The sequence below is a fragment of the Neoarius graeffei genome, chromosome 7, assembly GCF_027579695.1.
Source record: "Neoarius graeffei isolate fNeoGra1 chromosome 7, fNeoGra1.pri, whole genome shotgun sequence".
Taxonomy (NCBI): domain Eukaryota; kingdom Metazoa; phylum Chordata; class Actinopteri; order Siluriformes; family Ariidae; genus Neoarius; species Neoarius graeffei.
The window spans coordinates 37,148,662-37,174,477 of record NC_083575.1 but is presented as its reverse complement, the minus strand read 5'-3'; the positions used below and the strand labels follow the sequence as shown (position 1 = coordinate 37,174,477).

The following is a 25,816-nucleotide window of genomic DNA, read 5'->3' as shown; positions in this document are numbered from 1 at the left end:
TTTTCCAATAGCCTTCTGGCTTGTCCATGTGGTCTTTAGCAAACTGCAGACAAGCAGCAATGTTCTTTTTGGAGAGTAGTGGCTTTCTCCTTGCAACCCTGCCATGCACACCATTATTGTTCAGTGTTCTCCTGATGGCGGACTCATGAACATTAGCCAAATGTGAGAGAGGCCTTCAGTTGCTTAGAAGTTACCCTGGGGTCCTTTGTGACCTCGCCAACTTTTACACACCTTGCTCTTGGAGTGATCTTTGTTGGTCGACCACTCCTGGGGAGGGTAACAATGGTCTTGAATTTCCTCCATTTGTACACAATCTGTCTGACTGTGGATTGGTGGAGTCCAAACTCTTTAGAGATGGTTTTGTAACCTTTTCCAGCCTGATGAGCATCAACAACGCTTTTTCTGAGGTCCTCAGAAATCTCCTTTGTTCGTGCCATGATACACTTCCACAAACGTGTTGTGAAGCTCAGACTTTGATAGATCCCTGTTCTTTAAATAAAACAGGGTGCCCACTCACACCTGATTGTCATCCCATTGATTGAAAACACCTGACTCTAATTTCACCTTCAAATTAACTGCTAATCCTAGAGGTTCACATACTTTTGCCACTCACAGATATGTAATATTGGATCATTATCCTCAATAAATAAATGACCAAGTATAATATTTTTGTCTCATTTGTTTAACTGGGTTCTCTTTATCTACTTTTAGGACTTGTGTGAAAATCTGATGATGTTTTAGGTCATATTTATGCAGAAATATAGAAAATTCTAAAGGGTTCACAAACTTTCAAGCACCACTATAGAGGACTATGTAGTGAGCTCATTGGTAAAATGAAAAAACACTCTCGAACACTAGTCAGTCATACCATTATTTACATTGTTCCTCTCGCACAATTAAAAACGTGCCAGATCAGTCGGCTGGTGGGTTTTTGAAATAATAAATACACGCATCCATTTTTGTGATAAATCCATATTATACTGAGCGCATTTCCCACATTAATCAATCAATACAAAGTACCTGCATCTTTTAGTTTTTTTTAAATCAAGGCCGAATACTTTCTTCTTTGCCACTGCCTTTTATTAAATCAAATCTGAGGCTTTCGATTTGATTTTTCAGCGCGACCGCAATACATGATAGGATACATTGCTTGGTTAGTGACCATACACTACTTTTCGCAATGCATTGTGGGATACTTTGAGTGCACCATCCTTGACTTGCAAGTGACGTCAAAGCAAAATAGAAACCCGGATGTCGGCCATGTTGGTGGAGATAGAAATGCGGGGTCAAGCAACATTCCATACAACAACAGTCACGCGTGCACAATTTCGTTTTTCCACTGCTTTAAGCGTTCTTTTAGCTCTGCCATATCTTTGTGCTGTATATGGTTGTGGTCACATCAGTACTTGTGACCGTGGCACGTTCTGTTTTTTAGAATTCCATCCGTGATTCGGAAAGAGGGCGAGGAAACTCTGAGGCTTAGTACGAAGACGAGACAAGACGAGCACGGCTGAACAACATCGGCAGGGCTGATCTAACGGAGGCTGAAACCAAAATGTCTCATGTTTGCAGTAATCACTTTATCTCAGGTGAGATTCAAAAGCTCTCAATAATGTCATGGAAGAGTTTTATTTTGTGTTGCTAGAATCTTGCTATAAAATGAGCGTTCTGTTGTTGTGGTTCACTTGGTCGTTGTTAAAATTATAAACACGTGTATTACCATTTCGCTTCTAGGAGCGCCAGCAAAATTATACGATAGAAACAATCCAGACTGGGTACCCACTCAGAAAATGGGCAATGTTTCATCCAAGGTCGGACTTGAATCTTCAGCAGCCAAACCAGATAGAATGTGATATCTGGGTACTCTATGGTTAAGTAGAAGCGTCTTATCTTCAGAAAAGTCTGACTTTTTTTTTTTTTTAAATAATATGGGTCAAAACCACACACACACACACACACACACACACACACACACACACACACACACACACACCTTCTCCTTGTATCGAATTTTCGCTTGACTGTTCAAATCATAGTAATACTGATAAAATTCTGCATTGTTTACAGACACGCTTTCAGCGGCTGCAATCCTAGTTGCTTTGTATATCCACCATCATGGCAGACGCTCATGGCCGATTCTACCGTAACTGGATCCATTAATCACTTGCCCAAAAAATAAGAAATTTTTCTTGTCCTTTTTTCAGTGAGGTAATATTTTCAAGATTGAAAATATGGTATTTGGTCTTCTAAAACAGCACGTCATTTAAAAATACACTGAGTACATCAATAAAAGATTTTTAAAGAATAAAAGTTCTATTTCTTTGACATATCTGACAGACATAACTCCCATTTTAAAAAATCACTTTCATTATCCCTGTTGCTATCGTCAGTGAATTTCTGTCAGACGACCTGACGATAGACTCAACCATTATGGATCTTTGGTAGTTATCGTGTGGAAGCAGGCTTTATCATTTTTGGGTGTCAACAGATAGAGTTGAAATAGATTAACAGCGAAAAAACTATTTCGTTCACGAGAGAAGCCCACAGTTATTTTTTAAAAATGCTATCGTCAGTCTGTCAGTCAAATGCACCTGACGATAGCAAAATTCAAGCCCTCACCACGCACATGTTGACCGAAACAAAGAGGAAATTCTACTGCGCATGATTTTTGTGACAGCAGACATTTACTTCCGGGCAAGACTTGGAGTTCTGACAGCTAGATTTCATCAAATAAATCAAGGTAAGATTTTCAGTCAGCTATCCTGACGATAGAAATTTTTGGCGATAGTAACATTGAGAATATATTTGTGCATTCATATTTAAAATTTTCTGGAGGAAAACTATCGTAAGTTGAGATAAATCAGAGCCACTTGCGACCCTTTCAGCCGACAGGCCATTTCAATGTGTTATTTCCCCGTGAAAGTGACACAGTCGTGTCTGTCGTCACTGTTCTGACAATTATTGTTGATATTTCAATTTTGAAAATAAATTCTCTATTTCAATATTTTATTTTATTATTTGGTTCTAGTGATGAGGTATTTAATATTATTACTAAATTTGTCAGATTAATAATGTAAGAAACAGTTTTGTTGCTATTGTCATCTAGAGTGTCTGTCAGAATATGATGGTAGACGTTAGTTTGTCTGTCAGATTTTGATGATAGAAACCGATGTGTTTCTATTGTCATTTAGCATGTCTGTCATGTCAGGCTTTTATTAATTAGTTACCAGGACTACTGTCCTAAAACTTACTGTGAATGTCCAAGACCCCAAATGCTACTAGAAAAACTTAATAGAATGATCAAAATAATCAATTCAGCAATTTAAGGAGATAGGACTTAACTGGCCTCTGTTATGGTAGAATCTGCCTCATGACGTAGCACATTTTGATCGCGTGGTCGCAAGTCATCTATATAGGGTGTAAAGATTCTCACTACAGATTCGGACAGCACTGCAAAATAGTGACCTCACTATATAGGAGTGATTTCAACACAGGGAGGGTTTTTTTGTAGTTCGCTAGCTTTAGATTCCAACTCTGACTCAACATTTTTCACTTCACTTCACTGCATTTGTCCTCGTATCTCTTCCTTCGGAGTATTAGATTTTGTAATCGTTTGAGCCATGAGTGTGCGAGATTTGCTTTCGGCCTGCAGAAATCAGTTCATTTGTGAAGCATTGGGCAAATCCAAGCCTTAAACTGTAGCTGGTTTTATCCTTTCCACAGATGAAAGATTTGGCTGTTTCTGAATCCGGAAACATTGCCTGGAACAACTCAAACCCCTTCATTGGATGTGTATGAGTGGTGCTGTACAGCAGTGTTCAGACACCAGAGCAACTCCGCCTGCAGCATCGCATTCCATCCAAATGATGCTCGAAGGTCACTCGATTTTCCGATGGTAGTGGTGGTCACTATAGCAGCAGTTGTGTTGCTTGTGGTGGTCGTAGTAGTTGCTGAAGACGTTACTTTGTTGGTCACGGAAAAGTAACTAGACGCAGTTAACTGCGGTCTGCCTTTTACAGCCGATTTGTGGCTAATCAGCCTGCATGGGAGATTTAACACCATCAACACCTGTTATACCTTTTTTTTTTTTTAAACAAAACAAAAACACTGCAAAATCCTTCTCCATCTTGACCATCAATGGGCTGCAACCATGTCCTGAGTTTCTCGTTTGCCAGCCACTTTTGCTGGAATTTGCATTTCCCCATTTCTTCTCTGCTCCAAGTTTTCCTCCTCCCAGTCCAGCCCACCACTGTCCAAATATCCAGCGCTACGGCAATTCTGCACCGAATATACCCTATATATTCAAAATAAATTAATTTTCTTGAAAACTCCTGAATTTTTAATGCTACTGGGAATCAAATATAATGCTTTTTAATGCCATTTAAGGCCTGAATTTTCGCAAAATCCATTTAATGACTTCATGCACCGTGAAAACCCCGTTATAGCAGGAATAATACACTCACCGGCCACTTTAATAGGAACTTCCTGTTCTTGGCTGGCAGGAGTGGAACCCAATGTAGTTTCCTGCTGTTGCATGCTGAGATGCTTTTCTGCTCACCACGGTTGTAAAGAGTTGCTATGGAGTTACTATATCCTTCCTGGCAGCTCAAACCGATCTAGCCATTTTCCTCTGACCTCTTATCAAGGTGTTTCCACCCACAGAACTGTCGCTCATACAGCTGGTTTCTCGCACCATTCTGTGTAAACTCTACAGACTGTTGTGTGTGAAAACCCCAGGAGATCAGCAGTTTCTGAAACACTCAAAGCACCCACGCCACAGTGAAAATCACACTTTGAGATCAATTTCTGATGTTTGAAGTGAACGTTAACTGAAGCTCTTGATTTGTATCTGCATGATTTTTATGCATTGCGCTGCTGCCAGAGATTGTCTGACGTGGATGGGTGCTGCTTGTAAAAAGTGACCACATGTATGTCTGTCTGTCATTCTCACACACACACACACACACACACACACACACACACACACACACGACATCGTAGACCATTTTACAACATGGCACCATTTCTTTTTTTACCATCAAACATGTGTTGACAATATAGCTTGCGATTAAGTGATAATAAAATATTTTTTTCTGTATGTCTGTGTCGCAGAAACACATCGTACAGAGGGAGGATGGCGATAATGACAATGTGAAAAAAGGAGACAAGGAAAACGGTAACAAGAATCCATGGAATTGGCGGTGGCTGGAATTTAAAGTCGGAAACGAATATCTTTATGAACACATCCAAAAGATCAAGGAACCAGGCAAGGCGTACTGCACATTATGCTGTCAGGATGTAAAATACAGATTGGGAGGAAGAACATGCTTGGTCGATCATGTGCAGGGAAAGAAACACGCAGAACTGGGGAAATTAAAGCTGTCAAATTACAGATTGCCAGATATTTATATATTGTTTTCATATTTGTCTGTTAATACATGATACTTTTTACTAAATGTTTAGTGTTCTAACTTATTTTTAATATGCCACGCTAATAGTCATGTGAATGTATTGAGAATGATAGCCTTAGCATGATCTCACACACACACGCACAATTTTGCATTTAGAACGTAAATGTGACTTAAAGGGGAACTGAAGTCATTTTTAAACTTGCTTTATTTCTTAATTAACATGTTATTCAATTACGTTTTCAGTTTTAGTAACCTTATATCGTGACTCGTATTGGCAACTAATTGCAATTAAATATTATACTTATCGGCCTATTCGGTTTTTAGCCATGTTGAATTTAGTTCTTTTGGTCCACGGCAGGCGTCACTTATCCGCACGATCTTCACGAGACTTGTGCGAGACTTCAAAACGTCAAGTGTGTCAGTGCCGCCATTTTGAAAACTGTTTTCCAAACGAAGTATTGCACAAAAACGAGTTTAAATGACGATTACTGCCTACTTTTTTCAAACTTTCCTGATTGTTATCAAAACAAACAAAACTTCCGGCTTGATTACATCAGCATTCGAAAGACGGCGTGCGCATCTTTTGACAACGTTGGCAGATGTCGGTCACTTTGATTTCCGCTGTATGTTTTACTTCCGTCCTACGATGTCTCGCGCAGGTCTCAACGAATCTCGTTTACAGCCATTGCTTTGACATATGGACTGATGTATTACAGAGCATATTTCAAACACTCATAACTTGCTATAGCAATGACAGAATAGCTGTCAGAAATGCATTCCTATATTTAATAAAATGAGAAATAGAATTTTGATAAAAAATAAATAAATAAATAAATATTGCCTTCAGTTCTCATTTAAGGGATTTTGTTCCCAAATACATCCGCACCAGTAAAAGTTGCAAAATACAGTCCAGTGCACAAGAAAAACTGTTCTACAACCCTGATGTTACTACGACGACATTAGTATGCACTTGCTGAACGATAAAGAAAAGTGACTTAATAAATATCAAAATGTGCACAAGAACACCACACAACTCCGAGTCAAAATCAAATCTGAACTAAAAGACCTTGTCAAGGTTGTAAATATGATATGGCTCGTTACCAGAAACCGAATGAATGAATCCTCAGAAGGATTTAAGCACATGTTCATTTTTCACCGTCTGTATGTAATGCACATCATTAGCTCATCACAACTCTAATTTCAAATACACTAGCTGATGCTTTTTAGAAGAGTTTATTGGTCTCCTGGGTGAACATAAAATAGGACTGGGCAGCACACTGGAGCGCTCTCTTGCCTGGTGGGCTCGCTTACGAATTTATCATCATGTGTCCACATCTGGATTCAGGGACATTGATTGAATACCGTTTTTCTTCACACGGAGATGAGACAGAAGCACATTTGCACGTACACAACTCCTCTCTGGAGATCCAGAACTGCACCACGTCATACTGCCGGTGTGCTGCGTAAATGTGGACAGGAAGTGAGCATGTTCTCACCAGAGACATTATACACTCGCACATTTGAGAGCACACATTTGCATGCAGTTTGTCGACTCGGGGGACTCTGGGGAGAACCTGCTTAGCAAGATAAAAGAGCCGTATTTTGGTGAGCAGCCAGGGCTTTCCTTTTCATGCTTAATGTAATGTAGTGATCTGGATGTCACACACACATCTGTGATATTCAAAACCTCAACATCCTATAAAACAACGGTTCACTTTGGGGTCACTTGGTGTCTCTGTGGCCTGCACGTATAGAGATCTTGCATGTGATGTCACAGACGATCCAGATTGCAACAGACACCATCTTGTCGGTCAAACGCCATATTTCAGCCTTCTACTTCATTCTGGTTCTACTTCTGCTTCTACTTCTACTTTTTCTTCTAGAAAACCCTACTATATACAATTCTACTACAACGGCTGTGGCTACAAGCTCTCCCTGCCTGTGCACAGTTTATGTTTTTTGTGTGTATTTTTGCGTGTTGTTCATCTGTACCGGACTTCAATATCCACTACAACTGTATGGACTTACTGGACATTGGTTTTCAGCAGAAAAATGACGGTTTGTAGCGATTTCCATCGCATGCACAACGTTCTGGACGAGATAGCGAGACCACCGGGGTCTCCGTGGATTGTTATCGGGTCTGGCAGGCAAAGGAGGCGGCGTCGGGAGAGGAAGCAAAAGCGAGGCTGCAGGCAGACCCGGCCTGTTAACTAAGCTCAGAAAACAGCCACTCAAATCTCCACTGCTAAGCCTCTACCTCTCCAACGCCAGATCCATGGTAAACAAGACAGACGATTTGGAATTACAGCTGGAATTACCTTATTCTATTCTATAATCGGCTGGTCAGTGCTATACTAGATACTACTGATATATCTAGTATCAATACTTAATTGACTTACCCGTCCAATGAGGATTGTTATTTTCTTGGTTTACAAGATGTTTAGATCTGAGGGCGGCTGACAAATCCTGAATTTCTGTAAAGATAACTGTGCAGAGATTTATAAGCACGCAGTGCTTCACCACTGAACAGTGAGGGAAAGTTAATGAGGTAATTATACATGTCTGGGTATTCCACCTCTGGCAGTTCAATATCCACTGACACGGTCGTGAAAACTACGTCCGGTAAGCCATAAGGGTCACTAATCTGTAGGTCGTTTATTTTAGACATATATCTAGTTATCTGTTCATTAGAAAAATGAGCCGTGTAGTCCGTCGGTTGAAATTGATCCATTTTGTACACGAGTGCAGCAGTATTCAGCGGTGTTTTTTACCGACAAGATGGCGGCTGTGTACTTTCCGGTCACGTGACTGCAAGATCTCTATACAAACTGTAGCGCTGCTCTGAAGACATTACACCAATCTCAAATCTCATTATGCATGCACAGAACGCTCATGAATTTTGATTGGCTGGCACATACACGTCTCAGTTTATAGCATTTTGATATACTAAAAATTTAAAAACTTGGATTTTCTTATCTATAGTGCTGTGCAAAAGTACTGTACTTTGGCACCCTATTCCCCCCCCCACAAAATTGTCACAGATTTCTATTTTATGACTTCTACATTGAGTCAAAACTTTACAAAAGCATTTTAGAGTCCAAACACTCAGTTTCCAGCACAAAATTAAATGCCACGGGTGCGGGGGGGGGAAGCTTGTATCTGAGCAGCATATTACATAAGAACACTTTTCAGATTTAAAAAAAAAAAAAAAAAAGGTACTGGGTTTTGGTGCAAAAATAAGAAGCGAGTGTGACAGTGTCCAGAAGAACTGTGGCTGGTTCTGTAAGATGCTCAGTAAAACCTACAGCTCATTTCCTTATCAAACTTCACTCATTGTACCTGAGGCTATTCTTATTTATTTTTAAAGCAAATGGTCATCTCACACAAATATCGACTGTTTCATTTATTATGGCTTACTGCTGTTTATATATTTTTTTTTAAATATTGAAACTTTTCATTTCATTATTTTAAGGCATTTTTAGTCTCCAGCATTTCTTTACATGTACCAAAGACTTTTACACAGTACTGTACATCTGTCATCATAACACGTGATTTTGCCAAACGTTAACACATTATAAAGGAAATTTAAAAAAAAAAAAAGTTCAGCCAAAATGATGCTGTTTTCCTTCCCAGTTACTTTAAAAGACAAACAAGAGTGCTCTGAACTAGACCATAACTGGCGACTGAATTGAATGAAATTGCAATATGCGTATTACCGACATATAACAAAGAATCCTGCCAAGTTTGGTGAAATTCCTCCAAAAATTGTGAGAGGAGTTGATTTCAGAAAGCAAGCACACCTTGATGAAACTGCCAAAGTACAAGTTTGTTAATAAATCAAGGGCAGAACTCTGGTAAAATTTGCCCAAATTAAACGAAATTTCAATATGCATATAACTGTCATATACCAAAGCCTTTTTCCAAGTCTGGTGAAATTCCTCCACAAATTGTGAGAGGAGTTGATTTCAGAAGAACGTCCACCCTCATGAAATTGTCAAAGTACAAGTTATTTAATCAAGGGTCAAAACTCTGGGGAAATTTTTCACAAACGAAATTAAATCGCAATACATGTATTGCCGTCATATAGCAAGGCCTTTTACCAAGCTTTGAGAAATTCGTCCAAAAATGAGAGGAGTTGATGTCAGAAGGCAATATTGAAATTGTCAAAGTATAATTTTGTTAATCGAGGGCCACAGCTCTGGTAAAATGTGATCGAATTGAAGGAAATTGCGATATGCGTATTTACCGACATATAACAAAGAATCCTGCCAAGTTTCATGAAATTCCTCCAAAAATTGAGTGTATTGATTTCAGAAGGTGAGTACCCTTCCCGGGACGGACGGACGGAAAATCACTATGACAATCCCCCTTTGGGCCTTTCGGCCAGTGGGGGATTTAAAAAAAAAAAAAAAAAAGCTATTTTTATTTTGGAAAAAAATTCAATAAGTCTGAATAATGTTTCCTGAAATGAAATATTTTTTGGATTACAAATACATGTTATTTTTTTCTTTTCCATGCAATTATAATGTTTAAGCCTTCTCTTTTCATCTGTAATAGATCGATGAATTAACTGATGAATATTCATGGAACAGTCTGTCCACTATGTTGGAAAACATTTAACAGCTACTACATAAAGTACCAATTATAACGCTCAGCTCTTTTAGTAACCTCAACAACCAATGTTTTTAAATGACTGGGACAAGGAGCTAATCGATGCATCTGATTTGGAAATATTTACCAACAAAATGTATTCCACTTGATATCGGTCCATTTTAAATGAGTTACGCGAGTCAGAGACCTTTGATCTTGCTGAAAATGACCAGAGTACTACTGACCAATCAGTAAGCGTGAATGTTTACGACAGTTTGGTAGATTCTCGTGTAAAACTGTTATGAAAAGGTCAAACATGGTTGAATTTCATCTCAAACGTTACACAAGTCTTCCGTGAGACGCAAAGCTACTTGAATCCGTTGCATTTTAGATTCAGTTGAAGTGTTTTATTTTAGAAAACGTGGTCATAACCTTGACATACATTGATGTTTGTAAACACATGATGCAGTACGGTACAACGTTGATAGTATTTTCTTCCAATCTTCAAAATTCGAACAGACGTTCAGCTAAATTAGTACCAGGGTTTTTTCTAGAAAAATTTAGTATGAGGGCGCTCACCATGGCGAGGGAGCGAAGTGGGGGGGGGTATGGTGCCGGTTGTCCCCCCCCCCCGCCGTGCAAAGCCTTTGAAAAATGCTCCAATGGGACATTCTGAGGCTATCTGAGAGGGAAATTGTAACAAATTGTCTGTCAACATTGAAAAAGAAAGAAGTAATCTTCTTCTGCCCTGGACAGTCTTTTGCTTTCTTCCGTTTCGTGCCGCGGGATGACATCTTTAAATGCCCAAGTGTCAACAAAAACAACTCGCGAACTACTTCTGTCAAAAGCTCCCACGCCGGTGGGTGAAAGGTCATTCAGTCTCGAGAAATCTCGCTCTACAAGTCAGCTGACCTTGTATGTAACCCATGTCAAATCTCGCGAGAGCAGCCGCGACAAGTAAACAACTCAACATGGCGCCTCAGTCTGGAAAACGCCAATTCGGATTGTTTTTGCACCGTCTGGCGGTGTATCTACTATGATTGGAATATTTTTGGAGCAATTATAACGTATTTGATGATCAGACACATTGTCACGTAGTGTTGCTGGGATGTTTTCACGGAGTCGGTAAGGGGGCGCACGCTGAGAGTAAGAGGGCGCAGCGCCCCTGTTCCCCCGTTTAGACGAAAGCCTGAGTACATAAGACAGACGGACGTGTTATACAATTTCGTTTGTTTTTCAATAAGGCAGACAAGTTGCCAGTGCAGATCATAACTGTTTCTGCCACAATCGGTATCCCATTATTGTACAAATCTGCAGACGTTGAGTAAAATTAGGATACAATGTGGGGTAAATGTGTAAAATGCAGGTTACACATAACCTGACTGACATTTGGTCAGTCCGTGTTACACAAATTAGATATTCTGAATAATATATTCTAGTCTTCGTCATCATCAACAACAACAGGCTTTGAGTGGTCTATCAGATATGTTCCATTCAGCTAGCATGATTCTAACTGAGTCAAAGACGAGTTCAATATCATATCCGATAGACCACGGAAAAAGGCCAGCCAATATTATACATACACACTCTTCATATCTGCATTCTCAAAGGCCAGCACTAGCTTACCTGTGACTCTGTGCTGTTAGTGCGGCAATCCAGTTAGCTTCCAGCCGGTGTAGCAGTAGCGTTAGCAAATACCAACACGAGCTTACCTGCGACTTGGTACTGTTAGTGTGGCAGTCCAGTTACCTTCTAGCTAGTGTCGTGTTAGCGCAGGCCAATGCTAGCACAGTCAAGCCAAATATTATTGTTATTTTCCCTGTGCAATTTATTTTGTTACTTTTAAAACAAACAAATGACAACTACACACAACAGAGCGACCTGGCAGCCAAAATTCTCTCAAAATATCTTCCACTTTTAACAAAGCAAACCTCACAGCCATGTTTGTTTACAGACTGTCACTCATTAGCACAGAAGTTTTACATCCCCGATGTGTCCCTTTTCCAGTTTTTTTTTTAATGTCTATGCTTCTCTTGTAAATGTGTGTGAATATATAATGAAGTTTTGGTTGCCTTTCAGATGTTCAGCATGTCTACAGTTTCAGTTTATTTATTTAGTGCTAAAACAGAGCACTGGATTAATCCCGTCCTCTCTTTCCCAGCCGACAAAGAAATGACTGTGTGCATGCGCAGCAGAAAAAAAAGTTGTCATTGGATCTTCGCATGAGCTCCGACATGTGACGTTGTGCTGTCTTGACAGCGTGCAATATTATAACAATACTGCATGCTCATTCTCCACTGGGGAGAGTAGCGTGATACATGGAGGATAAGTGATATATTGCACACCAGCAATAAACCCGCTAGAAGGGAATGGAATGTGTTTATTCCATGGAAAAAGTGGCCCGTATATATAATAATAATAATAATATATATTTTGGCTCCTTTGTCCTCTTTACATAGCTCTAAAACAAATGAGCCATGTACTTTTGTTGGAGCTAAAAGAGAAAGAAGCTTCATTCTGAATAACATTCCAATGTGGCTCGAGGACAGAAAGCAGCACGGGATGAAGACGAGAGAAGGACGAACGGGCCGCTCTGAAATCATGCGTTAGCGATTCATTGTTCTAGCCCTGGGCTAGGTGTGAAATGCATCCACGCAGACGCTCCAGAGGACTTGGAGTGCACTTTTAAAGAGAACAAGTGGAGAAGAGGAATGGTGTGATGTGCTCTCTCTCTCTCTCTCTCTCTCTCTTTCAATTCTGTGACTCCGACCCAAAAATGCAGACCTTTAAACATAAGACGAAGCAAAAATGACTGCCCTAGTGAAGAAGCAGGAAAGCACCATCACACACACTGCACCACTGGGGAGGTCCATGAAGTGAGCATGAACACACATTCTTGTGTTGCTTTTCTTCTGGAATGTGTGTGTAAACGCCAGTGTGTCAGCGTGGCGAATGTCACAGCGTGGCTCTCGGCTGCTAGACTGCAGCTCGCATTCAGCTTCAAACCATTTCATGCGTGTAGAGACAGGTTTGCTTAAAAAGACATTAGCCTGAACGACCGAGCCAAAAAAAAAAAAAAAAAAACCACACACGGGGGAGGAAAGGAAAACCGTGTCGGAATGAGACACAGGCCCTGATTACACTTGGTACGAAGATCCGTCTCGGGTGACCCGATCACAAGTGGACAGCCGGGACGGATAACCGGTTACAGCTGGAAGTTTCGTTTGTCCTATGCATGTCTTCACTGAACACATTCCTTCAGTAAACAACTTCTTAGGTCATGTGTGTAAGAACACACACACACACACACACACACACACAGTTCTAAAGAACTCAACCCCACTGCACTGGCTATAAGCTCAGCTATACTTGTATAAGGAATCTGCAACACAAGCACGCTCTCAAATAGAGCAATTCCGTCAAACTACACAATGTTTCTTTGAACAGTGACGTCTGATGAGTGAATACACTCTGCCAAACTCAAAATGGGCCCGTTCCAAACCAGACGCTATTTTAAAACGCTGACATCAAGGCCTTTGTTGCAAAATCATACAATTTCTGCAAATAGTTCATCAATGTGCCAAAATGGACTTCTTTGCTGTATTTGAAATAGTTTTGTATTATGAGATTCAAATAGTTACGAGAACGAGAAGACATTCAGTCAATATAGCAACAATCAATCAGAGCTCGTATTGACAGCAGTCATAAAGCATGTGTACAAGAGGAGACTTCTTGGAGCAAGTGTGCATGTTTTAATATAATGATTTAATTTAAAGGAGAACCTGAAGTCATTTTTGAACTTGCTTTATTTCTTAATTAACATGTTATTCAATTACGTTTTCGGTTTTAGTAACCTTATATCGTGACTCGTATTGGCAACTAATTGCAATTAAATATTATACTTATCGGCCTATCCGGTTTTTTTTTAGCCATGTTGAATTTAGTTCGTTTGGTCGACGGCAGGCGTCGCTTATCCGCACGATCTTCACGAGACTTGTGCGAGACTTCGAAACGTGAAGTGTCAGCCAGGTGTCAGTGCCGCCATTTTGAAAACTGTTGTCCAAACGAAGTATTGCACAAAAACAAGTTTAAATGACGATTACTGCCTACTTTCTTCAAACTTTCCTGATTGCTATCAAAACAAACAAAACTTCCGGCTCGATTATGTCAGCATTCGAAAGAGGGCGTGCGCGTCTTTTGACAACGTTGGCAGATGTTGGTCGCTTTGATTTCCACTGTACGTTTTACTTCCGTCCTACGATGTCTCGCACAGGTCTCAGCGAATCTTGTTTACGGCCATTGCTTTGACACATGGACTGATATATTACAGAGCATATTTCAAACACTCATAACTTGCTATAGCAGTGACAAAACAGCTGTCAGAAATGCATTGATATTTAATAAAATGAGATAAATAGAATTTTGATAATAAATTGCCTTCAGTTCTTTAAATCGTATATGTAAAACACCCATTTACATGCATCATCAGTGGGACTGGGCAGTTTAAAAAGTAGCTTGATGCTGCAACACTGGTGACGAGGTGTTTTTTTTTTTTTTTTGAAGCTACTGCCTCAGAGGCTGTAGCTAGACCTGTCACGATACATTTTGTTGGACAATATATTGTCTCAGAAATTATTGCGATAAACAATAATTATTGTTGACGTCTTTTCAAGACAATTTTATGCCACTAGTAAAATAACAATCATGCAAATACACCCTTTCAAAGAACAGTCAACTTTTTAATTAAGTCAACTTATTCAAGTCAACAGTGGAACGTAAAAATATAAAATAAATAACCTAAAGAAATAAAACAACAAATCAAACAAAACCAGTCACAACAAAAACAAATAAAATACAATCTATGGCTCTTAAAAATTGCACTTAAGTAAATATTAACTTGGCCCAGGGTAATAAAGACATTCTTTTCTTCACAGGCAACATTCTGCCAATCTAGTTTCTCAAAAAAGATTAATACCCAGATTTGAAAAAAAAAAGGGGGGGGGGGGGGCAAAAATAACGTATTGCCCGCTGTCATTTGGATTAAATTAACAACAATTAGAACGAGATAACATGTAGGCAAGGGTGTAGGTTTGGTATTAACATTGGTGGGGACACAAACCCAATGCCAACCCCCAGTGACGCCAACTTCAGGTCAACATTAGAGGGTCACAATATTTTGTCAAGAGAGTCTCCATCATCTCTCCAAAGTCCAGACTTTTAAAATTTGAAGTTCAGAACTGTAGTAATTCTCATCTCATCTCATTATCTGTAGCCGCTTTATCCTGTTCCACAGGGTCGCAGGCAAGCTGGAGCCTATCCCAGCTGACTACGGGCGAAAGGCGGGGTACACCCTGGACAAGTCGCCAGGTCATCACAGGGCTGACACATAGACACAGACAACCATTCACACTCACATTCACACCTACGGTCAATTTAGTCACCAGTTAGTCTAACCTGCATGTCTTTGGACTGTGGGGGAAACCAGAGCACCCGGAGGAAACCCACGCGGACACGGGGAGAACATGCAAATTTCACACAGAAAGGCCCTCGCCGGCCACGGGGCTCGAACCCGGACCTTCTTGCTGTGAGGCGACAGCGCTAACCACTACACCACCGTGCCACCCCCTGTAGTAATTCATTAATAATAATAATAATAATAATAATAATAAGCAATTCATTTGATTAATTGCAAATCTTGCATGTGAAGATTAACTCATTCTACCAATTTGCAGATGTGTTTTCCAAGCGAATAACGCATTGACTGTCGGGAGGGTGTATGTTCTTTTCCCCTCATAAATGGAAGTAAAACACATCTGGAGAGGAGGCTGGCAGGGGGAGTCGGCTCTCTTCTGTGTGATCTTTAACTAGTTTTAGAATGCTAGTTTAAGTTGATATGTGATTGATCTAACAGTAAAACAAGACGAGGGCTCGAGAACTTTGACACGTCGAAAGGTTACAATTTTACTTGGCAACAGAATGTATCTGAATTCTGATTGGCTGTTATATTATTGCCCTTTTGTTGTCTTCTTGAGCCCAGAGCAGAGGGAACGACAGGGTTCTACAGAGAAAAGTTTTTAGCCGACCGCTTTCAAATGAAGCCCCTCGAAAACACATCAGTTCAGCAGATGTGTGTACTCGGTATGTGACGTTTTCAAAAAGAGAGGCAGGAGGAACCAAACATTTCTGATCAAGAAGGCGGAGCCTGTTATGCTTATTACGTGAAAATGTTTGATTTGATTAAAAGGTGTCTGGGCCACGAACAACGTCCACATCACCATCGGGTTGTTGTTTACATGTGTCATGTTACCCGAACTCGGTCAGGGTTCTGCAGGTCTTAACTGAAGCACTTCAGATTCAGGGTTAGCGGGCTGCTAAAGTTTGCAGGCACTTCACAAGCAAGACTCGGTGCAATATTAGCCAACATTATTAAGGTGGGGTTTACATTAGACCGTATCAGCGGATCATCAGATTAACGTTTTTAAAACGATTAGTGTGCACACAGCAACACCAATACACGATTCGCCTGCACACAGCAACACCAATACACGGATACGCTCGGCTCCGCAGGCATCCTGCGCTCCAAATCACTCCACCCTGAACAGCGAGTGCCCTCTGGAGGGTGCGCACTCCGGCCCTGCGCAGCTCACAGAGCGCGCGAGTGAAGTGCACAAGCAGTGATTCGGGACTGAGCCGCTGTGTGTGATCCCAGTGCACATCACTTACCACTTGCAAGTGGAAGGATGGCAAGCCTAAAGACCATCATAACTACACAATGGGCAGTATTTGCATCAGTATTTGCAGCATTTTCATACTTTTATACTCTTTAATGAAAGGTGATACAAGGCAGAAGTCCGCGCCGTTTTTTCAGCAGTCGCGTCACATGACCAACGCCAGCGAATCAGGAAGGTGGATGTCACAGTGACGTTGTCCAATGACGACGCCAGCTAGAGCTCAGCACAGCGTATCCGCGTATTCTCAATGTTTACACAGCACCGGACCAGACACAATCTAGACTGAATATGTGGACGCTGGCGGATTCCCGTTTCCCGGCGTTTCCAGGCGGTTTAATGCAAACGGACAGTGCATCCGCGAAGAAAACGAGACAGATATGGTCTAATGTAAACTTGGCCTAAATCATATCAAACTGTGCTAATGTCTTTGTGACCTTAATGAACACCGGTTGCTGTCGGTATCAAGTCGGATTGTTATTTACATGCCACACAAACTTTGAAAAACAGTCACGTTTACATGTTGTCGTTTTTACACACTGAACACAAACTGTTGTTAACCGATTCATTTTACAAGCTAATCCAACGTTACATTCCTCAAGTACCGTTTGCTAACTAGCAACCGGTCACTGCACTGCAACCGCACTTGCTAATTGACATGGTAGCCAAACCTGTTTGCTGTTTTTGCGACCACGCCCCCAGAGCAGATATTCATAAGCGAATTTTGTGTGGTTTCGCCCAGTGGAAACCTACAGTAACCATTTGTGTACCATGCATGGAGCGTGATGATTTTTTTTCCCCCTTCTTCAATAAGAAATATTGGTATGGACGCGTCCATACCCAATTCTACGCCTATGGTCTGTACAACGGAGCAACGTGGTGTTGTCTTTTCCCCCCATTCAGTGGATCCTCTGGCTGAATAACTGTTGCATGCTGGGAGGCCCCACCTCTGACAGAGAGCCGCGTGAGACGACAGAAAACAGCGCGGTGTTTCCAGTCAATGGGTCAAGCTAATACTCTGGCGACTTCCCTATGTAGATGTACAGTGCGTAAATGGCAAATTCGCGGTAAAAAAACAAAAATTACAGAGTTCATTTTCATTTACCGTACAATAAGTCGGTATATCAAATATCGCGGCAGACCTAGCTGTAGCCACTATGTCATTGTATTGTAAGAATGAGTAACAGCGCACGGCACATGCAGGTGTTCGTATTAAAATGGCCGGTGAGTGTATACAATTCGGTTCACCATTCGAAATAAATGAACTAGACTAAAGAAAATCACTTTCAGACATGTTTATGTTTATTACTGAGGGAAAGTGCGTTCCTATTTTAAAATATACTCCAGGTCGTCCCCCTTTCCTCACCTTCTTCAGCCAGTGGTCCCATGTGTGACGTCGACGTGACGCACTTCCGTGTTGTTACAGGAAGTTGTCAAAAAGAATACTGAGACCACTGAGCTCTAGTGCCAGGCCATTTCCAGGAAATAAGAGTTTGGGTCATGGCGACTGCGTGTGTATGTCAGCCTCAGTTCGGAAATTTCAGTTTCGAAAACTGTAAGCGGTAAGAGTAGAATAATATAAAAGTACAGACACTTGGTATATCTTACTTCTGTGATTTTTACATTGTTCATTTTTGGATTACGCTTCATTTTTTGTGGTTACTGCCTCAGAGTAAATATATATGCTATATTTATTGTATGAACATGGTATCGGAAAACAAATTTTATTTATAAGCAGTAGCCACATGTACCCATAGGGCACCTTTTTTTTTTTTTTGCTCTTCACAGTACATGAGGTCTGAACAAGTCTGTTTTACTGAAGTGCACAACTTGACCATACTGCACACCAGCTCCAGTGTTCCACACGACAACTCTAAATCTTAAAGTAGACGCTATAGGAAAGCTCCAACCGAGCACATCTCTCACACACAAATAGTGCACAGCAATGTTACTGCACCATACTGAGCATTGCTTTCACTATACTGTGAGCCAAATTTATTAGTTCTACTCCAGTACTCTACTAAACACCCACGTGATTCATGATCGCACAATACAGTAACCGCATGTGTATGTGGGTCTCTTAACCAAATGAGGAAACAGTGTTGCGTTTGTCAGCGTGCCTGTAGAGGGCGATGGAGAGAAAGTGCGTGAGAGGCAGATCAATGAAAAAGCACGATGGAAGGAGATCAAGTTTAATTGCTGTGCTTTGACTGATCATCATGGAACGATCTACCAACACTAGCATCGTATGTATTCCTCATCACGTTTCTACATCCGTTCTCATATCACTATTACAAACTTTACAGTTCAGGATGCTTCGGTTTGCTAGAGGTGCCGATAGAAAGCTCCCAAACTAATAAAAATCGCTCGTATAACTTGTATTATATTATCTATATACCGTATATCCATTCAAGTACCTTTGCGTTCCAAGTTTCACCATGAGTTAGGAGCTTTTATTAGCTATTTTACGTCCATACGTTTTGGTTTGTAACTGACGAGGAAGGTGCAGGAGAGGCTGAGGAACTGGGAGAGGGGGAGGGAAGTGAGTGAGAAAAAGCAACAGAGTGAAGATTAAAGAAGAGAAGAAGAAAACGAAGGCTAGGGGAAGGGAAGAGAGGAAAAAAAAAAAAACACACACCCACAGTACTGTACAAAACAATGTGCTGGATTGAGTTCACCAAACTGCAACCTGGAGCTTTAACTGTAACATTCAAATGAATGGCAAACGTTACAAGAACGCACAGGGAGTCCTGCCAGATGTTGCTGCACTGGTTACTCATTGACCAGCAGTTCCTACAACCGCCATATTATTATGACAAAGAGAGGAAGTAACACCCGTCCTCAATGGCCCATGAACTCACAGTCACACTGCACGCGTGTGTGTGTGTTTCATATCCTCTGTACTGAGAGCCAGACAGCTCATGCTCCACACACACACACCGAGAGAGAGAGAGAGAGAGAGAGAGAGAGAGAGAGAGAGAGAGAGATCCCCCCCCCCCCCCAAAAGGCTGGGGCTGGAGTAGGGGTGGCCAATGTTGTAGCGTTTAAGAAATTTTGCAACACCTGAAGACATTTTTACGATGCACAATATCATTACGCAGATAATCACAATACTTAGGTTTATGAATTTCGGAAAACAGGAAGTCAATTATACACCTTAAATCATTCAACAAAAGTAGCATTAATCATGGTAGATACATGAAGGGAAAAAAAAAAAAACATGGGTTGTTGGGATTATAAAATTCCTAACAATTAAACACACACACACACACACACACACACACACACACATACTGTGGCACCATTCATTATGATATCAAATTTATATTCTTATATTGTCCAATCGCCCAGCCTCAGTGGGACTCAATGGTCCAGTGTGCTATGAATGAAACACCACCAAGGAAGCCACAAAACACACACACACACAAGCACACACACACACACACACACATATCTGCACCCAATTTTCTCCTGAAGAGAGGAGAAGAAAAAAATAAAACGTGCAACAAGAAGGGATACTCATATTTAACTTAAAATAAATAAAATAAAACATTGACCCCATACACAGCGAGAGCGAAAATTTAGACCAAGCCCCACACACTCCATTCCTTGATCTAGATTCATAAGCGCACATGCTCGAACACACGCGCACGCTCTCTCTCACACACACACACACCTCCCCTGATCCTGTTCTCTTACCCGTACAGTGGTTGTTCAGCACGACTGTAGAATTGCAGGCGGGAGCCACGCTTGCTGAATTGTCCTCCATTCTTCCTAACACGAGCGCACGCGCGTGTATGTGTGTGTGTACACAAGTATATACGTGTGTATGCAATCTCCTTGTGGCTGCACGTTGTGCGTGCAAGTTTCCCCTCTCTTATTCTAGCTTGTGCAAGTCCTGTTTCCTCTTTGCAAAGTTTTCTCTCTCCGTCCTTTTCTACAGAAAATGTAGAAATCCTGCCTGCTCTCACGCTTTCTTCCTCCCTCTCTCTCAGCTCTGCACACGTCTGCCCGCACGCACAAAGCCTACAGAGCGAGTGAGCGAGCGAGTAAGAGTGAGTGGCGAGAAGAGGAGGAGATAATGGATAAAAAAAGAAAATCTTAGTTGGCGCAGGGAGTGGCTAAAACTCTGCTCACACAACTTTAACCTCTGCCGTTCCGCCACGCACTCACACGTGTGTGATTTTACTCTGCGCTGAGGGAGAGTGAGAGGGGGACGCAGAAAAAAGGGAAACCACATGGAGGGGTCAGAGACTTACCACACACACAAAAAAAAAACGTAAGTCAATTTAAAACAAGAGCTCTACTGATTGCATGAGACTGCACATCAAACTGTGTTAGGAAAAACTGAATCTGCAGTCACGTACACTCACCGGCCATTTTAATAGGAACCTAGGAAGACAAGCAGCTCATATATAGAGAGAGATGTACTGATGCATGCAACACGCTCTTAACCTCAAGTCAGTTGAGGACAGAGCTGACGTCAACTGAGGCTTCAGCCGACTCCAAGTATGCATTCTACGGTATCTAGACACAGAGGACTGAATAAATCTTGAATGCTGAGCAACCACGACGAGCAGATTTCATGTTCAGGCTATTCATTTTAGTCATAGTTGCAAAGAGGACAAGGAAGCTGTTCTTATACAGTCGCAGGAATACACACTCACCGGCCACTTTAATAGGAACTTGTTCTTGGCTGGCAGGAGTGGAACCCAATGTGGTCTTCTGCTGTTGCATGCTGAGATGCTTTTCTGCTCACCACGGTTGTAGAGAGAGATTATACGAGTTGCTACATCCTTCCTGGCAGCTCGAACCAATCTGGCCGTTTTCCTCTGACCTCTCTTCGGGTCAGCCAAGATCAGATGGACCTTATAGGTTCCAAAATAACAAAAAACCCAAGGTTACCCAAAATGGTCAAAACTGTGATATTATGGGCTTGAACATATTGGGGTCCCATACAGGGCTCGAAATTAACTTTTTTTCTTTGTGTCCCCCAGTGGTCCCGAATTCTGTGTTGTATTGTCCCGAATGGAAGCAATAGTGTCCCCATTTTTTTCCTCTCTGAAATAACCAGTGGTTAATATCATCATATGAAGTTACTATTATATTTGTAACTATGCGATTTTGAACCCTTTATATCATTTTTACAATAAGTCACAAGACACAAGCGACACATGTCCAATACATCATCTACTTCAAAATTACAGTTATTGCATTTTCAGTTTATTAAACTTTGGCGATCTCACTGTATGAATAGATACCCGTTTATTTAAAGGGGCCAACTAGCTCATTCAGAAAATGTTTCAACTCCCTACATCTGCAGTACACTTTAGCTGAAAATAAGACCCCTTTTATGTTCATTTCATCTACTTATACCTTGAATATCTGTTGGCACTTATAAGGCCAACTTATAATTTTCACCATTACTGTTATCCATTTTTATGAACTTTCCGTTATCCGTTTTTATGAACTTTCGCTGCCGAAATGTGGGTGCAAATGTTAGCAACATCAGCATAGTGCCAGGTCCGAGCCTAGTTGTGCTGCTGACTGACTAAACTTTCTGAACTAGAAAGACACCAAGAAAACTCACTCATTCTGTTGAACGCTATCTTCCGTCAATATCATCCACATCATTCCTGTTGTATTTTATAACGTGTCTAACAGTGTTCATTAAGTTCATTCAGTTGCTAGCGTTGCCTGCAGACCAGGCGATGACACTTTGGATCCTGAAGGTCCCGGAGACGTTATGTCTGGGCTTTCAGTTTCTTCCCCGCGGTCGGTCCGCTTCAACCACTTCAGCATTTTTGTTCTGGCAAGAGTCGGCGCAGCGTGTGCGCTAGCAATTCCATTCCAAGTCCATATAATGCGGACACCGGCCGAAGATTCTAGAACAGAATGCGCTGCTCTGTAGCCTGCGGATGCAGGTGCATCGAAAGTGTAGCTACTATGTATTTTTCGCTGTTAACGTTTTAAAATTAAAAATGACAAATTAGGTGAATGTCTACGTATGTGTTACGGGTTTGTAAATAATATTAATGTAGAACATTTTTTCTAGATCTATTTTTTTCCATTGTCCCGGGATTGTCCCAGATATGATAATTTTGTGTCCCGATGACATTTTTTATGGTCCCCGGGACGTCGGGACACCGTTAGTTTCGAGCGCTGGTCCCATACCTAAAATTTCATGTAGCATTATCTTTCCGTTTTGAAAATATACCTCATTTTATACATGCCCCATTCTGCTAGGTTGTTGACGTTACGGACACTACATTATAAGGCCACTTTTGGCCGGCAATAGGGGAGGCCACTCAAACGAGGTTCAACTGTACATGAATAGCCGTCTCAAAAACAAATGTTAAAACGCACATTATGTAAAAAAATGTTAACAAGCCAGGGCTGTATCTTGAATGGTCAAAATATGTCTTGGTAACATCTTGATTATAATAATTTAGTGTTCAAATAGTTGGCCTGTGGGGTCTTAATTCAATCAATTACAACTTTGAGAGAAGAATATGATTAATTTGCGTCATTCTCATATGAAGGTTTCATTTAAATTTGTCAAGAAGTCTCAATTAACTGGCTTTACCAAAATATCAATTTGGCGTTACGGACACTACATATTGCAAATATATCTATTAATATAACAACTAAAGATGTATGAATATGTAACTAGAGCCCTACATGAGGCCAACAGGACCAAAGCATGTCATAATCACCAAAAATGGTAAAAAATTCTGCAGCATTCTGTTACAGCAAGACCGTTACGGACACTACAGAAAACAACGGAAATGACACGCAAAATCTTTGGCATGTGAATTTTGCAAACATATGCCCCCAGCAACAAGGTTTTTGTATCAAATCATATCACATACTACATAAAACGTCTGTATTTAAAGTGTTTATTAAAATGCATTAAATAAGATTTCTCAGGCCATTTTCAACTTTGCAGTGACAAAGAAAACAAATTAGGTTCAGCACCCCCCATTGACAAAACTATTGTGAAAGATTTCATTTTTATCGGAATTCCGTGATTCAGCTGTCAATTTGTTCCTCAAAAATCTGCTGATTTACTAAAACAGTTAGTGTTTGACAAATTATTGCCAAGTTTAAGCAGCAATGATGCATTCTGGGATATTAAATCAAATGAACATGCGTTACATGGTGAAAATGTGCAATATGAAGAGTTTATCTGATAAAAAAAACTGAAACATGGATTCAGTGGTGGTAAATTATGATCTGGCTTTGAAACGTCATACATTGGCAATGATAGTCTACCATTACAACATATGAAATAGTTTAATAAACATAAATAGAAGGCTGTTACATGATCTCAAACAAGTAGGTACATCTGATTGTGGCTGACCCGTCTTATCAACAAGAATGTTTCCACTCACAGAACTCAGTAGTTTTTGTTTTTCGCACCATTCTGTTGCCGCTTTTCCACCAAAGCAGTTCCAGGGCTGGTTCGGGGCCAGTGCTTAGTTTGGAACCGGATTTTCTGTTTCCACTGACAACTGGCTCTGGGGCCAGAAAAAACAGTTCCAGGCTAGCACCAACTCTCTGCTGGGCCAGAGGAAAGAACCGCTTACGTCAGCGGGGGGATGGAGTTGTTAAGACCAACAACAATAACAAGACCGCGAAAGATCGCCATTTTTAAGCGACAAGAAGCAGCAGCTGTACAAACGCGAAGTCATCCATTATTATTATTATTGTTGTTGTTGTTGTTGTTGCTGCTGCTGCTGCTTCTTCCGCGTTGTTTTTGCTTCAATATTTGCGCCAAGGTTTATGCAAACGTAGCGACGTAACTGACGTATACAGCGACGTAATGACGTGGCTTCCTTTAGCACCGCGAGCTATGGAAAAGCAAACTGGTTCTCAGCTGGCTCGCAAGTTGAACGAGTTGTGAACCAGCACCAGCACTGGCCTCGAACCAACCCTGGAACTGACTTGGTGGAAAAGGGGTATGTGTAAACTCTAGAGACTGTCGTGTGTGAAAAACCCAGGAGATCAGCAGTTTCTGAAACACTCGAACCAGTCCATCTGGCTCAAACCAACAGTGAAAAAGTCACACTTTGAGATCAGAGTTTTCCCATTCTGATGTTTGAAGTGAACATTAACTGAAGCTTTTGATTTGTGTCTGCATGATTTTATGCATTGTGCTGCTGTCAAGGAATTGGCTGATTAGAGAACTGCATAAAACAGCAGGTGTGTGGGTGTTCTTAATACAGTGGCCAGTGAGCATGTCAAAATCAGCAGGCACTTTCAATGAATACTGATCGATTACATACTTGCCAGACAGTGGAGTTACATAAAATCACCAGCTTGTAGTTCAAGGCAAGTGCATGAAACATTAAGATCGAGTTTCCAGCTTCATTATTTACATATGAACACTTCTCATGGAGGAACGTAAACACCTGCAGAACAGCAGTTACTAATTTAAACAAGAATGTTCTGAGAGCACAATATCCCCCGCTGGCAACTAGGCCATAACTCTGCGACTGAATTGTAGGAAATTGCAATATGCGTATTACCGACATATAACAAAGAATCCTGCCAAGTTTTGTGAAATTCTTCCAAAAATTGTGATTTCAGAAGGTGAGTACATGTCCGTCCATCCCGGGAAATCACCACAACATAATCCCCCTTCAAGCCTTTCGGCCAGCAGGGGATTATGATGAGGGAAGTTGATTTCAGAAAGCAAGCACACCTTGATGAAATTGCCAAAGTACAAGTTTGTTAATAAATCAAGAGCATAACTCTGGTCAAATTTGCCCAAATTAAATGAAATTTCAATACATGTACACTACCGTTCAAAAGTTTGGGGTCACTTTGAAATTTCCTTATTTTTAAAAGAAAAGCACTGTTCTTTTCAATGAAGATCACTTTAAACTAATCAGAAATCCACTCTATCCATTGCTAATGTGGTAAATGACTATTCTAGCTGCAAATGTCTGGTTTTTGGTGCAATATCTCCATAGGCGTATAGAGGCCCATTTCCAGCAACTCTCACTCCAGGTGTTGTAATGGTACAATGTGTTTGCTCATTGCCTCAGAAGGCTAATGGATGATTAGAAAACCCTTGTACAA

General features: G+C 40.9%; 1 protein-coding gene across 2 annotated transcripts in view; it reads right to left on the bottom strand.

Annotated features, from left to right (window-relative positions):
* The window catches only part of LOC132889264 (echinoderm microtubule-associated protein-like 4), a 220,732-nt gene that overhangs the window by 101,126 nt on the left and 93,790 nt on the right, over window positions 1-25,816 (bottom strand). Inside the window, exon 1 of one of the 2 annotated variants that reach the window (XM_060925583.1) lies at window positions 20,429-20,754. The exons of the other annotated variant lie outside the window; for it this stretch is intronic. Within the exon in view, the coding sequence (XP_060781566.1) occupies window positions 20,429-20,498 (70 nt within the window). The 5' untranslated portion in view covers window positions 20,499-20,754. Of the gene's footprint in view, window positions 1-20,428; window positions 20,755-25,816 lie in introns of those variants that run through there. 2 annotated transcript variants of the gene reach the window in all.